This window comes from Pseudopodoces humilis, chromosome 27 (genome assembly GCF_049639895.1).
Source record: "Pseudopodoces humilis isolate 2021_Gansu_Grassland_sample_001 chromosome 27, ASM4963989v1, whole genome shotgun sequence".
NCBI classification, from domain to species: domain Eukaryota; kingdom Metazoa; phylum Chordata; class Aves; order Passeriformes; family Paridae; genus Pseudopodoces; species Pseudopodoces humilis.
This window is the reverse complement of record NC_142226.1, coordinates 6,284,407-6,302,471: the sequence shown is the minus strand read 5'-3', so window position 1 is coordinate 6,302,471 and position 18,065 is coordinate 6,284,407. Positions and strand designations below refer to the sequence as shown.

The following is an 18,065-nucleotide window of genomic DNA, read 5'->3' as shown; positions in this document are numbered from 1 at the left end:
CATCCTCTGGGTGTCTTCTTTGAGACAGCCCAGATACTCTGGCATTAGCAACCCTGAAGCCTGTTTCTGCAGTATATGAGCTCCTTGGATCTTCCAAAACAATTCTCACCTTCCTCAAGGAAACAGGAAAGAATAAAAATAAAACCTCACCAAAAAACCTGCAGTTTTTAACAAGATCAGCCCTTAAAAAAAAAAAAAAGAGAGAATCAAAGCTTGGAAACTAAAAGCTGACTGATCCTTTAACAACAGAACTTTCCTGTATTTATGGAAATTTCTGGTTTGGCACAAAAACATCTGCTCATTTAGTGGGTGTTATAAGTATCACTTCTGTACTCCAAGAGGCCTGGTTTAGTGGTAAATTAGCAGAGAAACACATTTTCCATGAGTTTGAAACCCAAATTCTAGTTCTCACTGGGATGTAGGGCTTCACCTCTCCATTGTACGTGGTCGTCTCGAGTCACTGTGTTTTGTGCTGCTGAAACCACTGTTGGAGCTTGAGCTGGCACCAACACTGCTCCAGCTCGTTCAAACCCTGCATGGAAGTCAGGCCAGGACAGCCTGGAGAGCTGTGCCCAACAGGAAAATAACCCCTGTAATGACCACAGCCAAAGACTGAACGTGCACTATGGCTCTTCCATCCTCCTTACAGGATCATTTTAATTCCTGGGTTTTTCTGACAATGGTTACCTTGCAATTCATCCAACTGCTTAAAACCAAGCTTGAGATAATCCCTTTTAAGCACCCCACCAACTACTTGTGTTTAGAACAATCACCACAAGCTATCATGGATGCAAAATATGATTTTCCAACCAGAAGTAATTATTCTCTGCAAGTATGACAGCCCAAAATAGTCTCCATCACAGAATGGCATCATCTCTCTCAATGGCAGATCCTCGATGCCAGGAAAGTGTGACACAGGGAAGTCTCCTTGTAAACTTGTCCTTATTCATCAGTTCTTTTCCTCAACATTTAGGCATGGAGTTTCTTTAAGGGATCCTTGCTATAGAGGAGTGAATGGCTTCAGGAAGCAACAGCACCAAATTCATTTTAAAAAAAAGTAACCCAGTACTGCTGCAACACACTGCCCCAGACACCACCTCTAGGAAGCCTGATCAATAATTTACCCTGAAAAGGAACATAAGAAAAAGCCCTGAACAGAGCAAGGGTGCCAGACTGACTCACATAATCCCATTAGAGTTATCCAGAGCACTCAGTTTGCTCAGTATCTGAGAGATAACAGGATTAACTTCATGTTCAACATCATTTCAACCTAATAATTGCAGAATCACTCCTACAGCCGTAATGTCATTGATTCAGCAGAGGATTCCCATCATCCCACCACAGTCCCAGCCTTAAAAGCCCCTTCATTAGCATCAGCATCTCAAGTTAATTACTTGGAGAGATTTTCTTTTCCTCTCCCAAAGCAAAATGTAACTTAACCCCTGCAACCTACGATGCTTGGGCTGAACAAAGCCCTGCCTTCCCTGCAGGAAGGGATCCTGTTTACTTTACTAATCACCAACTCAGTTTCCAAGATTTAATGGTAAGACCAAAGAGCTGGAGGGGGGGGGAAGGGCAGGTTTTTCATCATTGTGGTTGAATTTCAACAAAAAACAGGACAAAGGCTGGTTACAGTCCTCTCAAAGATCAAGGTTCAGCCCCAGATCCCTGCTTAACTCTGCCTTTCTGGGGAGAGGGGGTTGATCTGCTCTCTAAGAGCATAGCTACAGCCAGCTGGGATCACCACAGAGCCTCCAGGGGAGATTTTCCTTGCCAAGCCATTACTTAGCTCAGCTTGCCTTGGAAACGAGTCCCTCAAGTGCAGTGGGGCTGGGGAAGGAAAGGGAAAGGACACAAAGCAAACACAGAGCTGCTTCTGCCCATGTGGGGGAACAGAGCACGGGAACCAGGACGGATTTTTATAGGGGACTTTTCATGGAGTGCAGAACACTATTAAATTCTACCTTTCAAGTGCAGTGGGAGGCTGTGCTATAGCAATTAGGCCAGTGTTGTTATGCTGGCACTGAGCCTGACGTGGTGCCCAGTCGGATCCCACTGCACTGCCTAAGAAAGCCAATGTCCACAGCCACTGCTTGGCTGCACCGTCACCATTTGTCTCTTTTACCCCCCAGAAAAGGGGAGGGAGGAGAGGGGGGAAATCTCCTACAGAAATGCAATTCACAAAATTCTAGAATGGCTTGAGTTGAAAGGGACCTTCAAACTCATCTCATTCCACTCCCTGACACTGCCCACTATCCCAGGTTGCTCCAAGCCATGTCCAACCTGGCCTTGGACAGTGCCAGGGATGGAGCAGCCACAGCTTCTCCGGGCAAGCAGTGCCAGGACATCACCACCCTCACAGGGAAGGATTCCTTCCCAACATCCCAACCATCCCTGCCCTCTGGCAGCGGGAAGCCATTGCCCGTGTGCTGTGCCCGTGTCCCCCGGTCCCGTGTCCCCCCCGTGTCCCCCCCGTGTCCCCCCGTGTCCCCCCCCGTGTCCCCCGGTCCCGTGTGTCCCCCCGTGTCCCCCCGTGTCCCCCGGTCCCGTGTGACCCCCCCGTGTCCCGCACCCGTCCGAGCCCGGCCCCGGCCAGTCCCGCGCGCCCTCTGGCGGCCCCCGCGCAGCGCTGCGGGGCTCGGGGCCGAGCTCGGCGTGCAGAGCCCGGAAAGAGCCCGGAAAGAGCCCGGAAAGAGCCCGGAAAGAGCCCGGAAAGAGCCCGGAAAGAGCCCGGAAAGAGCCCGGAAAGAGCCCGGAAAGAGCCCGGAAAGAGCCCGGAAAGAGCCCGGAAAGAGCCCGGAAAGAGCCCGGAAAGAGCCCGGAAAGAGCCCGGAAAGAGCCCGGAAAGAGCCCGGAAAGAGCCCGGAAAGAGCCCGGAAAGAGCCCGGAAAGAGCCCGGAAAGAGCCCGGAAAGAGCCCGGAAAGGCTGCAGAGCAGCGGCTGGGGGAGCCTGCAGAGAAGGAGGCTCGGGGGGACCTTTTTGCTCTCTCCAGCTTCCCGAGAGGAGGGTGCAGCCAGTCAGGCTCTGTTCACAAGGAACAGGGGACAGGACGGGAGGAAACAGTGTCAAGCTGTGCCACAGAAGGTTTATATTGGATTTTGGGGAAAATCCTTCATCAAAGGGCTGTCAGCCCCTGGCACAGGCTGCCCAGGCTCGTGGTAGAGTCCCCGTCTCTGCAGGGATTTAAAAGCCATGTGGATGTGGCACTTGAGAACAAGGGTTAGTCGTGGCCTTGGCAGTGCTGCGGGAACAGCTGGACTTGAGGATCATGGTGAGCTTTTCCATCCTGAAGGATTCTGTGGTAACGAAACTGCACAGCTGAGTTAGTCCAATGTACAAAGCTCTACCTTACACAGCCTTAAGACTAGCTCTAATAGGCACCAGGATCCCTGGCAGAGCCTGCATCTGCAAAGCTCAGCTCAGAACCCGCACAGCCTGAGCACCCCCTCAGGCTGAACAGATCTGTACTGGGAATTTAGCAACTCCTATAAATGTTATTCTTCATGTGCCAGGGAATACAAATTTATCATAACTCAGACACTAAATCCTTTTGAAATCTTGAAAGCTCTGCTTCACAAAACGAGACAAACCCATGCTGGGTTGAAGAGCCATGCTCTCCTAAAGCAAGTCATGGTTATCCATTCATCCACACAGACCAACCTGTAAAAAAGCCAGCTCCTATCTCTGGTTTCTTGTTTCTTTCAGGAGACAAAAGACACCTTCAGCAATCAGAGCCAGGGCTCCTTTCCAAGACAAAGGAGAACCAAGCAGATAAAGTGGTGATGTCAGCAGTGACAACATCCAAATGTTCACACTGGGACTGCATCTCAGGACCAGCCTGAGGGCCTGGGAGTAGCTTTGTCAAGCCAACAACTCAGCTAACACTATTTACAGCTCACAAAGGCAGCGAGATAATGAGAACATTCAGTATTTTGTTTTTAAAAGGCCAGGTTTGCCACTCAGCCTGGACACATTGCTCCTGTGTGAAGAAACAGTAATAACAAAAAAATCACATTTATACTAAACCTGCTTGTCTCTGGTTCCAGGCAGGCTTCTCTTCTACTCCCAGCCCTAATAAAATCAACTACTAAAATCCCTGGACAGAATTCACAGGCAGTGTTCCAGGAGCAAGGTGAATTTAAGGACCAATAAGTTAAAAAAGAAAACTAGAAACTCTGGAAACCTGCTGCCCTGCTCCATGCCCTACTTACTGAGCCCCAGGAACTCCACACTCACTGTTTCACAGCAACTCACCCCGGATTACCCAGAGGATTGACCACATGTCCTACAAGGTCTTATTTCTTCACACAAGGAATAAGATTGTTCAATTCTGTCATGAAGCACTTCAGCAAATGACATTTCTCACTCAACATCAGCCTTTGCCACTATCTTGTCCCAGCCAGCCTGGAGACCGAAGCATCTCCACCCCAGCACATCCGAAGGTGAGCCAGGAAACCACAAAACCAGCAGAATTAACCTCTGCTTTCCCCCAGTCAGAGATATGGGAACAAACTACAAGACCACTTAACTTCAAAAGTCACTCAAAATGGGGTGTCACAGAATTACAAGGTCTCTGGCAGGTCAGCAAATAATCTCTGTAAAACATCTGGCTTGTAGCTCAGGAGGGAAAGGCAGCAAGAGTTCAGACACCTTCTCAAATTGTTTGGGGAGGAATTATTGGGTATTAATTTTCAGAAGTGCCACGCTAACTGGATGGATGGCTCAGCGGAACCACTTGCAAATACAGCAGGCAGAAAAACAGCTCTGACATGCCATCAAGTGCCCCAAGCACCCTGACAGCGCTCAGTACGTTAATTACACTAAGAATTAGAACAAATTTAAGAACAAAAGGCTGTCAGGATAATGTCCCAAAGTATTTTTGCTAACCCCTCAAGTGCACTCAACTTCTCTACAGTAATGCTTTCAGGTAGGTAAGGAAGTCCTCTATGCTGCACCTTGTTTAAAAGTCAAATGCTTTCCGCTGAGATCAGTTACCATCTCTGGTAACCTGCCTATGGAACAGCAGGAATTTGCCTTTCTACTTGCTTGTAAGTCAGCGCACATCAACTGCAATTAAGGACTTGATCTCAGGCGCTCTGGCCACTTTGGTTCTTCTGGTGTGTCACACAGAGCTGTGTTACTGCTGCAAGCACAACATGCAGCATCTGAGTGAAATCACAGCTTCTGTCTTCCTGGAAGAAAAACTCATTCTTTTGTTCCAGAACAGACGTTATGAAGAGATTGCCACTGGCTACTTAGCAGCAACTGTTCTTCTCCAGCAGAGCTGAGATGGTGACAGCAAAGCTCCCAACCCTGCAGTGCTCTGCACATCAAACTCAGCACACACCGCTGGCACTGACAGCCTGGCTTCAACAGAGACCTCAGAGCCCCTTCCAAGTGCCTGAAGGGGCTCCAGGAGAGCTGGAGAGGGACTGGGGACAAGGCATCGAGTGACAGGACAAAGGGGAATGGCTTCTCACTGCCAGAGGGCAGGCATGGATGAGATCTTGGGAAAGAATTCTTCCCTGTGAGCCCTGGCACCAGTTGCCCAGAGAAGCTGTGGCTGCTCCATCCCTGCAAGTGTCCAAGGCTAGGTGGACATGGCTTGGAGCAACCTGGGATAGTGGAAGGTGTGTACCCATGGCCCTCCCAGCCCAAACTATCCAATGATTCTATAATGGTTCCCATAATGGTTTATAATCTCTGAGCATCTGGAGGTATAGCTCTGATTTTTGGGGATAAAGATGGGAATCAGGCAGACAGCCATGTATCCTGCTGGGAAAATGCAGCAGAGCTGGTGGGATAAGAACCAAGTATTCACGTTTTCAGCCCTTTCCTCCACTCAGACTATATTTGGAGTCCAAATCTCCAGAAGCAGCAGATTCATATCACACTGGTTTATTTCTGAGGCATGTAACCCAGGAGTCAGCTTAGATGCTAAAACAAATTACTTCTTTGTTTGCAAAGGTGAAGGACTTGAAGAGTATTTCCTATTTTTAGGAATAAAAGAACTGGGAAAAAAGTAGCACAGCAGGAGATAAAGAAGATGAAAGTCAAAGGGGGTGAAAGTCAGCATGGAGTAAAGCAGTAGCTGCAGAAGATTCTTAAAGCATCCATAAACTTAGTATTTCAGAAGCTTTCTAAAAAATCAGCTTTGGGTAACAGCCAGTGTGTGCAAAGGCTACTTCACTAATTTCTTCAAATGTTTTACAGTTGTCCCACAGAGATTTAGACCTTTTAGGGACTTAAAGGTTCCTATCAGAATACCTACAGAGGAAGTGTGTGAGCATAGGCAGGAACTCAGAGTGCAAAGTACAGGAGGTCAAAGGATACAAGAGCAAACACTTTGCATGAAAAGGCATCCCATGCTCCCTCTGAACCTGTTCATTAATGATTGCTCATTCCCAGGCAAGTGAACTGCAGGTCTGCTCTCACCTGACGTCGATCCACCACAGCAGCAGAGCTTTCAAGGAACCATGGGCTTAAGGTGAGACTTGTTCTGCCAATCACAAAGCTTCCACTGCAGTATTTTGCTTTTTAGATCTCCCAGACTTGCAGACAGATTAAATACTAGATAGAACACAATCCTTTAACGCAGAAAAAGCTCCAGACCTAGCTCAGATCATGGTAAGGTGAGTGAGTGGTCTTTGGGAGGCGGCTTGGGTAGTGACAGCACAGGCAGTAGATGAACAGCAAAAATAGTGTGATCCTTCACCACCGGAAGGATCTGAAGAAGGGACAAGGCATCCCAGAGACATTTCCCTTCAACAGATCACTTGTGTAGGTGGGAAGCTTGAGGAAGCTTGGCCTGGCAGCATGTGTATATTTAGATTTCATTTATTCTCCCCCCACAATCTCCATCCTCCCACTGGCTTCTCCAGGGCAGCACTGTCCCTCCAGCAGGGACCATGTGGGGCTGGCATCACTGCAACAACCAGCACCACCTCCCATCTCCTCACAGAACAGTGCAGGCTCCCCCACTTCAGAACCTCCTCCATCTCAACGCCACTGCAACCTCAGCAATTCCTACAATCCTAAAGCAAAGGCCAGTGACGCAGGCACAGCCTACAGGGAAAGAATCCAGCTTTAAGTCCAACATTAGTGAAAAGCCAAGACATGTGAGGCTGCCCTGGCTGTGACACACCCCCCCACCCCCAAATTTACTGCAGAGAACTGATGTAAAATCATAGAATCCCAGAATGGTTTGGGTTGGAAGGGACCTCACAGCTCATCCAATTCCACCCCATACCATGGGCATGAACATCTTCCATTAGACCAGGTTGCTCGAAGCCCCATCTAAAGTGGCCTGAAATGCTTCCAGGGATGGGGCAACCACAGCTTCTCTGGGAAATCCATTCCAGTCCCTTACAGGGAAGAATTTCTTCCTAATATCCGATCCAAACCCACCCTCCTTCAGTTTAAGGCCACATGTGGCAACTCAACCTACAGTCACTTACTCAGGGCCATTTCCCTAAGTTTGCCAAAGTTTCTGTGTACTCTTCTCTATTCTTAACTCAAGGCAGGGCTGTGAGCAAATTTTAAGCTGCATACCTGTTCTAGAATACCATGTATGGACAGTTCTGAAACTTCACTGCAGCTGCCTGGAGACCTGGCTTCCACTCGTCCTCACGGATGAGCATGAATTAAAATCTGAAGACAACAGCAAATTTCATTTTTAATTAGCCAGCGCAGTCAGCCAAGGAAGGCTCCCCCACCCACCCATGGCTGGCGAAGCCTGACAGCTCTAAAGGATTTACACTTCTCTGTGCACTCCCAGTGGCCATTCCAAGCACACCAGCCATGCAGCACTGTGAGAGCAGTTAATATCCAACCAGCAAAGACACCAATGCATCCAAGGCACCAGGCTTGAAAGGAACAAAGGGCACAGACTGGGACTTCAGCTCAGCTCCATCTTACCTCATCTCTGGGATCAACCCAGCAGTCCTGAGCTTTGCAGCACTTGGAGAATGAATATCCATAAAAGCAAAGGAATTTTAAGGAAATTATAATAAAAGATCCATCTGTTTGTTCTGTCTTTAATACAGGCTCCTGGCTCCCAGTATGAAGGAGGTAACACGTAAAGCTTCACGACCAGCTGGGGAGGGTGTCTGCACATGCCAAGATCCAGTATGGACACTCCATTCTAAACAGGCATGTTCAAGTTCTTCAGAGGGAAAGGGGAAGTAACTTTACTTAAGTTGTCAAAATGCAAACAGAACGTAGAGCTTTTCACCTCCCAGGCCACCAGCAGTCATCAAAAGAGGGACTCTCAGAACCCTCAAAAGGCTCCAGCTCTGCGTTTCACTGATTTAGCCAAAAAAATGGGGCTCAACTGCACATGAAAAGGGACACAAAGTTTTGTGATGTGAACAGAGGTGGCTGGTGGCAGCCCCAGCACAGGCTGACTCCTGATGAATAAGGAGAGCTCACCAAGCAAGGAATGGTTGGGGATGGGAGGGACCTTGAATATCTTCTTCCCCCCCCTGCTGTGGGCAGGGACACCTTCCACTACACCAGGTTGCTCAGAGCCTCATCCAACCTGGCCTTGATGTTGCTCAAAGCCATCCCAGTAATTTGAGCTCTAGAGACTGAAAAACAGCCCTGACTAGGAGCTGCCACCTCCACAGGCACTGCTCCAGCCTCAGCTGCCAGTGCTCACTTCACCTTCCACCTCCTCCACAGGTCATCATTTGCAATTAGTTTGCCACAAGCAAATCAGAAGGGAAAGCAATAACCACAGATTAAATGTGCACCTTACAGCCTGACAAAGAGAGGGGCACAGCAGCTCTTAGCACCAGGACTACAAGCACATTACACTTCTATGCAGGAGCTCTTGGCTTGCAGGTGATCCAGCCACTGGGCTCCAACACACCAGCTCTATGTGAAGCCAAAAACCAGCCTTTGTTTGCCTCACCAAGCACACTGCCCTGCTGACAAGTACAACCATTCCCAAAGTGTTTAAAATGGCATCACCTCACTGCATAGAATAACCTAGAAATATTATGTATGAGTTAGAAATCACCGACTGCAGCATCACAGCCCAGAAGATGTGAGGTCAATATGCTGCATGGATACTGGTTTCCCACGGTGCAGGCAAGAGCTTTCATCCAAATCTCATGTCAATGGCAGGGAAAAAATGGGAATTTAACTCCTTTCTTGTAGCCATTTTAGGCAAACAGATGGAAGAGCTCTTCAAGGCAATCTCTAAGCCAAAAATCTGTGAGGTTTAGTTATAACTATATCCTTGCATCAGTGAAACCTACCAGCAATGAATTTGCTTGCTTCAGGGCAAGCGCTACACACTGCCTAAAGCACGAGATTTATATTTTAATTTAAAAAAAAATTAATTAAAAAAAAAATCTGTATCTTCTGCAACACAGAGCAGCCTAAAGCAATAAACACAGAACAGGAACAACCAGGAGCTAGTCCTCCTTTATGCCTTGGCATGTGCCTTGTTCAAACCAGCTCATTGCTCCTGGCCTCTTCCTTATTAAGAAAGGGGATGTTACTTGTTTTCAAGAATAGAATTTTTTGGGATAGCCAGAAGACCAGTATTCCAGGTTTCACAGATGGGAGATTCCAAAAAAGATCTTCCATATGTACAGAGCTTCAGTCAGATCTGGTCCACACCACAAGTACAGCTGATGCATCTGCCAAACTATTTTCTAATCACCTTCTACATTTGAAATGAAGACACCAAGTTTAAAGGAATCAAGTTCTTTATGAAGCTTAACCAAGGAGGACAGGTCAGGTCCATAATCTGTGGCATGATGTCTAAGACCGTACTCACCGGCGTTCTCTTCCATTTCTCTTGAACACTAGTGTCCGGAGAAATTCCTACAAAAACAGGAAACAAAGTCAACACACAAATTAAAATTCCAAGTGTGGAGAAAGCTCAGATTTAGTTTTATTTCTCTATCAGCTCTGCTCAGTCTACACAAAACCAGTGTGGAGGAAACCTAGAGCAGAAATCCTGCCCCAAAGTAGAAAGAGTGTGACATTGTCACCCCTCTTTGAAGACATCAGAAGCTTCTAATGACACACATGCTGTGATAGAAAGAAAAGAGAAACAAAAATTAAGGTACCATAATTACAAAGCAGCAGTATTTGTTCCCAGGGAAAACATTCCACATCTGCCTCTTCAGGAAGGGATGTGCTTGCTGTAAAAGGGAACAGCCTACTGCTTATCTAGCAAAGGCAGCACAGCACGTGCACAGGAAGTATTTCAGATGTCACACAGCATCAAAGCACTTCTGAACATACTGTGGGGGGAAAAAATTAAAAAAAAAACGAACCAGGATTTTAGTAGAAAAGCCAGTTTTTCTCTGGAGAAAGTTCTGAAATGAGGTGTCAGAGGAACTAAGTCTGGGGAAATTATGATGTGTCTTGATTTTGACAGATTCCACAGCATAGTAAAAACAGGCTCAGTATTTTAGAAAAAGGGAGTTTCTGTCCTCAAAATCTTGCAGTTCAAACTCAGACAACCACAACTGGACATGTCAGCAAGAACAGCATGGGGTGGCTGGGGAAGAACTAAAAAATGAGGTTGTTCCAGTGCCGAGGAGTCAAAGCACAGCCCACTTCAGCCTAACCTTTTCCCCATGAAGCCCAGGCCAACTCATCACCTTTGCTCAAAGCAGCAAAGCATAGTTTGGTGGCTTTAGTTTAACATCAGATCAGCTGGTCATCTTCATGTGACAACTTGCTGACTGTGCAGCATGTGCTCAGCTTGTTGAAGAGCACTGGAGCACCCCAGGGCTGCAGTGTCAGCAGAGACAACCACAACACACCATCCATGGAAGCTCTGCCAGTGAGGCTTTTCAGCTTTGCTCAGCTGTGTGGGGGAAAATGCTTCTTTGGATCAGACAGCCATGCTCCAGGCTACTTCTCTCTGATGCAGCTCCAATTCCATTGCAGTGATAATCTTGGAATGTGGGGGGAACACCCCAACAGAGCCATTAAACCCCCAAAACATATATGGTGATCACAGCTTTAAAGAGCTTAGAAAAGAGAACAAGTATCTGTACAGGCTTCTGGGCAGCAAATGAGTGGATCAAGAACATCAGAAGGTTTTGATTTCTGAGGCAGACAGACAGAAGTTGCTTAGGAAACACTCTCAGAATCCCTATAGCCTAATCCATTAACATTGTTAAAATACAGCTTTCACACATGCATGGTTTGGTGCATCCACATGCTGCAACAAGGACACCATTTACAGGAACTGGAATGAATAAACTAGAGAATCATTTAGGCTGGAAAAGCCCCCTAAGATGATTGAGTCCATTAACCCAGCACTGCCGAGGTGGCCACTAACCCATGTCCCCAGGTGCCACATCCACATGTTTTTGAATACTTCCAGGAATGGTGACTCCACCACTGCTCTGAGCAGCCTGTGCCATGGCTTGGCAACCCTTTTGGTGATGAAATTTTCCCTGATATCCAACCTAAAACTCCCTGGCACAACTTGGGGCTGTTTCCTCTTGTCCTGGCTCTTACTCCCCAGGAGCAGAGTCTGACCCTCATGTGCTCCAATCTCCTGCCAGGGAATGCTCCACCACAGAAGGCAGAAGAGCCACCATCCCTGCCTGCCCTTTCAAGCAAGCCCTTCAGGGAAAGGAAAGCAGAAGGGAAACTGAAACCACCACCTCAAAGCCTACTTGAACCTCAGCACAAACGACAGCAGCACTCCCGCTCCCCCAGAGCCACCAGGGAGCTGGCTTTAATTTACCTTTCAAGGGCATTCCTGCACAGACTGTGCTGAGCTCTGCACACTGCAAGGGGCACATTTGTGCCTGCAATACTAATCTGGGAGCCTGTCACTGCTGGACGCTCGCTGTGCACACCAGAGACATCTGCCACTGCCTGACAGCACAGCTGGAAGCACCTCAGTCTGTGCTGGGAGGATCTTTCTGAGCAGAACACGAAATCCACAATATCTGGTTATTAACAGAACAAGCATAAAAGGCACACTGGGGAAAAGAAAGTGATGCCAGGGTAGAGGAAGAAGGAGCAGAGTCTGCACTCCCGCAGCATTGCCACAGGCTGCCAAAGCAGGAGTGCAGCCCCACCTGCACTGAGCAACAGGCACTTCTCACCAAAGAGATGGATCGAGAAGGGCAGATCCTACTGCCAGCGTTAACTATGACTGGCTAATTGGAAAGCTGTATTCTGGAATAATATTAAAGATAATCTAATCCACGGAATAGAAATTTGCTTTTAGCCCCTACTGTCACAGGTTTCCCACCTACTTCTGAGAAAACTTGGATTTTTCATTTCCTCTAGCATGACATGCCACAGTTCCTCTGAATATTCATGTCCCGAATGCTCCCAACATTCCCTGGGCCTGAGAGCTGTGTGAAATCGCTGTTTCCAAAATCCCTGTTGTGGCACAGCTCAGCCCCGTTCAGCGCTCCGGACACTCCCCTGCCCCTTGCTACTCCAGCCACCACAGCAGAACCTCGGTCTTTGTCTGCCTCGAGACTTCAAACACTCTGCAGCGTTTCCCCCAGCTCTTTGTACCACTCTAAGAATTTATTGCTGTTCCACTGACCCGGCTCTGAACTCCCAGGTGATGGCTTTTTTCCAGCTAGGCAGCTAATACACACAAAATACAAAATGACGGTTTTGAAGCCATGCTGGAGTTTTCCACCCTATTTCTTCAGTCTTAACACACTCCCTCCTGCCCGGGGAATTTTGTCTTTCCCAGCTCTGCCACATCCTCCCACAGCAATACAAACCGGCCCAGTTCCAGGCTCTGGACCTCCTCCCATGCCCTCCCACTGATCCAGCAGCTGTGGGAACAGTCAAAGCTGACCCAGATGGAGACCAAGCACGTCCAGAGGCTGGGAAGGACAGGACCTCAACAGCCCCAGGTCAAACCACGACAAAGCCGCACACGACCTGTCGCTGTTTGTTCCAGCCTCGGGCAATCCACATCCATGAACTTCACTGAACACCCCTTTACAGCCTCCCCCTTTCCTCATGGTCTCACTGTCAGCAATCCTTACCCAGACCTCTGGAACATTAAGCATTCAGCTTCCTTCAGAATGAAGTGAGGACCTCTCTGTCCTCACTGCTCATCTCCTCCAGTAACACGAACAGCGTCCTTCAAAAGACTACAGCACGTTTCCAAAAGTCCAGCTAAAACCTAAGCCACCACTGGTTGTTTTTCCCAACTAAAGCAGAAAACTGACAACTCTTCGAAGCAGAAGTGGCACATTACTTCTCCACAGTGGCTGCCAACAGGCTTGCCTTAGGCATGGAAAGGCAATTTCCATGCTGGCTCAGCTCTAAATCACCATTCCAGAGAGGGACACGACAGCAGCTGGACAGCTACTACAGGGCTTTTACTGTAATGAGACAAAACCCAAGGCTGTCCTGGAATAAAAAGCATGTGGGGTAGAGAAAGGATGTTCTTATAACAGTTTGGAATTATATCCACCAGTTGGAGGGAAAGGGAAGGGTTAACACACGCCCCCATAACTTGAGGAACATGGTCCTGCATTAACAGAGACCATGACCCATGAAATTAAACAAGCTCACCTGACAACTCCCAGATGATTATTCATTTTGACCTAATATGGGGCTACTAACAGCCAATAAACAAATATTGTATTATCACTCATTATGCCACTTCAATCCTTTGCTTTACACTATTTGAAAAATTACATTACTGCAGCAGCATCCAGAAGGCTCCCACGGGGGCAGATGACAAGAGCCCAGCAAAGGGTTGATGCTGCCCACAACAGCTCACCAAGATGAAGTAGACACCAGGAATAAGGCCAGCTGGGAGATGGAGGCTCAAAGCAGCCTCCTCTTCATCACACAGAGAACATCCTGAGTCTTCCTCCCTGATTTGCCAAACTCCACTCAAATGGTTGATCCAAGACATCAGGACTCTCTCCAGCTGCAAATGTTTCTCAAGGGCCAGAGTTACAAACCCTCCCCAGCTAGCCTGGGGATCTGGCTGCCCGTTCCTCTTTATAAAAGCAATTTTAGAAATAAAACCAACATTTGATTCTCTCACCAATAATTACTCCTTCCAGGAAGACAGATGAGAGGATTTTTGCAAAGCTGAGATAACTCCACCTAATGCCATGGGTCTGTTGGCCATGAAGCTCCATCAGGTCCTCAGGGGGACGGCTAAAGAAACTCATTTTATCTGCCAGCGAGATTAAGAGCATGGTAAACAATATTAAAATTCTGTTCTACAAAGCAGAACACCTCAACAGCACCAAACTGTTCTCCCAAGGGACAGATTACAGCACGGGCGCACAACTGGAGTTTAGGTATTACAAAGGAAATTCTTAAAAAGCCTAAATAGATCAACCATGCCAAATGCCCTAGTACAGATTACAAAACAAAGTGGAAAGGCATAATTAACCTCTTGTTAGACAGTGGTACAAAGGGGAAGACATGCACAAACCCCTTTTCAAGCCAGGGGATGCCAAAAAGCACATATATTTTTCTGACTGTCTGAAAACAAACCAGCTCCACCTAAAAGTCTTCCTTTGCTCATGTCCTTCAATATGGTTTGAACATCATTTGCTGGTTTCTACAAATTGCTGGAACTACAAATGCTGGTTTCAAAATCCTCTGAGCAGCCTCAGCTGACCCAGTTTGTTCTGCGCTAATCACACCCTGAGCAGTGGAGAGGTCAGCTGGAGGGAAATCAGAATATTCCTCCTCAATAAAACCACACAGATTAAATCCAGTTTTTCTGCAGCCTAATCTGGCAACATGTCAATTAACAGGGTGCACCATTAATTAACAGCCCAGCAATTTTCCTCTCTTTCCAAGGATGCCAACACTACAAGCATTTTCGCATTTGTTGGGAAGCAATGGCTTTGAGCAGGAACACAGCAGCTGGTTAGCACAAGGAATGGGTTTTGTGGAAGACCTAGAAAAATCAGACAATAGTGTAACAACCCTAAGTGCAATTCAAAAAGAAAACTGGAATAACCAGGACTGAAAACCTCAATGCAGTTCATATTACTGTCAATGAAATCAGTGGCTTTTTGTCATAGATTTAACATTTGATAAATGGCTCCCCATGCAAACAGCAAATGTTTTCCAGCAGCTCAGTAGCTGCCTGTGGGTGGCACGGTGATATAAGGTTACCAGAGAGGAACTGGAAGGAGAAGGGAGCTGCATCCTCCGGGGCCACGGGCAGGTGAGTGGCTTTTTCCAACACCTGGGCAAAAGTAAACCTTAAAAATACTCAGGGACATGCTGTGCAGAACATTGGAGTGGGACTCCAGACCCCGCATCGTTACTGCTCTGCTACTGAATAGCAAAGAATCTCTGAGGTTGGAAAAGATCTCCGACCTGTGACCTACCCAGAGCACTGGGTGCCACATCCAGTTGATCCTTGAGCACCTCCAGGGATAGTGAAAGTTGGACACTGGACAAGGCCCTTTGTTTATCTATGCCTCAGTTCCTCCCCCTCCGCCAAAGACAGGAATAACTTCTCTTGTAAAGCAATTCAAACACAAAACTTGAAATACTCCGTTTCCTAGAAACTTTCACCATATGTAGGCTTCCACGGCAGTACATGGACACTTTATTCACCTCACAAACCAAACACAGCAAGTTCTCCCATACTTCTATTTGAAACAGACCATACAAAGTCTGAAAAAGCCACTCTAGCCTCTCCCAGGTGTTTCAGTTCACTGAGGGAACCGTATTCACCAAACCCTGCAGAAAAAGCCAGCAGCCTATAGGGAAGTACAGCACAGCTTTTGCACCAGCCCCCAGTGACAAATGCTGTTTCTATTTAGGTCTCAGTATGGGAAACACCTCTAATTCCCCTCCAGACCTGTCAACAGCTGATCCACCACTCTGGAGGTGCAGATACATGCAGAGAAAATACTGTGGTATGAATAGAGCAAACCAGCTTCGCTCTTCACTGTCCTTGAAGTGGCTGAAAGGCTTGTCTTGGACCAAAATTACCTTCTTGACAAAAGGAGAGGGTAAAATTGAAGCAGAACAGCCCATTCACGCAAAGGACAGATGCTCTTATTCCTGTGGGAGCTGACACAGGAGTAGGAGGATGCAAAGGGAGGTAGCAAGGCATGGCTGTTCCGTGATCAACTGCTTGATAAAATGAAACCCAGGAGATTAAAGTTCTGGACACCCACAAGACCAACACACACCACTTCATGTATCAATACATATGAATGCTCATAATGCATTAAAAGATTCTTGTAGTGAAGAATGTAATTCCTATAGCTTGCTGTTACCCAGAAAAGTTTGGCGCAGCAAAGCAAGGAGAAAAGGAAGGGAACTGATGTTTTTGTGAAGTAGTTTCTATAGAGCACCCATTATCCAGCACCACACACATTTTTGCACAGTGGGACTTAAGAAAAGGAACCAGCTCCACCAGCACCTGCTTCAGCAAAGCAAAAAACAATGAATATCTGAAGTGCAAAGCTAAATTGCCCAAAATCTAAGCTGTATTTCTCCCTCCTTCCAAAATGCAGAAGATGAGAAACTGAATTCTTGACTACGCAAATCCATTTTAGGATGAACTTTATCACTGCTGAAGCCACTGGAGCATCCCCAGTTAGTTACAAAAACACCAGCTGGGCCTCTGCAAACCCAGACCACAGCCCAATCACAAGGCTTATATAAATTAATTAGTGCAGTAATTGAAAGCACAGAGTAGATGGAGAAATGCCTCGAGTACAATTCACCTTTCAGAGAAGGTTATATAAGTGTAAAGGAGTGTGGTCTTACTTAGCAGACCTATGAATGTTAAGAATAAGAAGTCTTGAGATGCTTTTTTTTCATGTAAAGGTTATAAAACAATGCACAACACATTAAAACACTAGATGCTCACTAGCATCTAATATTCAAACCCAAAAACAAGTTTGAGTGTCTTAAGCAACCCAAAATGGTGGTCACCAGTAGAAGGGTTTCTCATCCAGATCCTTTCCAGCTTGTTGTATTGCCACAAAGAAATGAATCCCAGGTTTTTTTAAAGAGAAAAAAAAAACCTCCTTAGACACAAAGCTGTAGAAAGGCTCCCTTCCAAAAGCAACTGAGAACAGCCTGCAGCCCCTGTGAAATTCCAGCCCCAGCAGCCCCACACTGGTTTCAGCTCTGGAACTGGCACTTTTCCCTTGTGTCTTACTGTGCAACTGATTTCAGGGCAATAGGGCTCATGAGAAATTAAAATTCCTTTGTGGCCCGCAAATACCTGTTCATGCAACAGCTCATTCCTGTCCCACACCTCAATTTCAATTCCTGTGGCTGCCCCATCCCTGGAAGTGTCCAAGGCCAGGCTGGATGGGGCTTGGAGCATCCTGGGGTAGTGAAAGGTATTCCAGCCCATGGCAGGGGGTGGAACTGGATGAGTTTTAAGGTCTCTTCCAACCAAACCATCCCAGGATTCTGTAGTTTATACCTGATGAATGCTAAGCAAACGTGAGCTCAGTCCTCTGTCCTTGTGCCTGTTTGCCATGGAGGATCCAAATGAGCTTGTCTGGATATAGGCAAGCAAACCTCTCATCCTGGAGCCACTGTTATGGAGAGCAGCTGAGGACTGTGGACTGCACATATTATCTGAGCTAAAATAATCTGTGTCAGTTCTGTAACACACCCCCAAAAGGCACAAAATAACAGGGTTACTTATTTACCTCTGGCCTGTGGGGTAAAATTCAAACCACCTCTGCCTTCATTTTGTGGTTTCCATTTTCATCAAACTTTGAATAAAAACTAAGCAGCTGAGTACTCATTTAGTGCTGTGGTCATGCCCCTGCAATTATGGCTCGATAGACAATTTCATTTGCAACCACCATTTCCTTCCTTGAATGAGGCCACTTTTAGTCTCAGCCACTGCAGAACCTGTTTGAAAAGTGGGGCTTTTGCCTCTGTTTAAGTGAGAGGAATGAGCTTAACCACCATCAAAACACTAAAATAAATTTATTAGAAAGCTCACCTGAACTCCCAAAAATCCTGCAGCAGCAGAGCTGAATTCGCAATCCTGCCATGAGGGTCTTTCCCAAAGTACCCTGAATGCCCAACCTGCTTCCTGGGACAAGCAGCCCCCAGGGTTTGTGCA

The 18,065-nt window shown here is 47.0% G+C and overlaps 1 protein-coding gene across 5 annotated transcripts in view; it reads right to left on the bottom strand.

The window, feature by feature from the left end:
* The window catches only part of PHACTR4 (phosphatase and actin regulator 4), a 64,278-nt gene that overhangs the window by 28,903 nt on the left and 17,310 nt on the right, over positions 1-18,065 (bottom strand). For 3 of the 5 annotated variants that reach the window (XM_014258502.2, XM_014258503.2, XM_088067446.1), the window contains exon 2: positions 9,792-9,838. The exons of 1 other annotated variant lie outside the window; for it this stretch is intronic. In XM_014258502.2, coding sequence (XP_014113977.2) covers positions 9,792-9,807 — 16 coding nt within the window. In that variant the 5' untranslated portion in view covers positions 9,808-9,838. Of the gene's footprint in view, positions 1-7,552; positions 7,652-9,791; positions 9,839-18,065 lie in introns of all 5 variants that reach the window. One more of the 5 variants, XM_014258506.2, reaches the window with a different exon arrangement.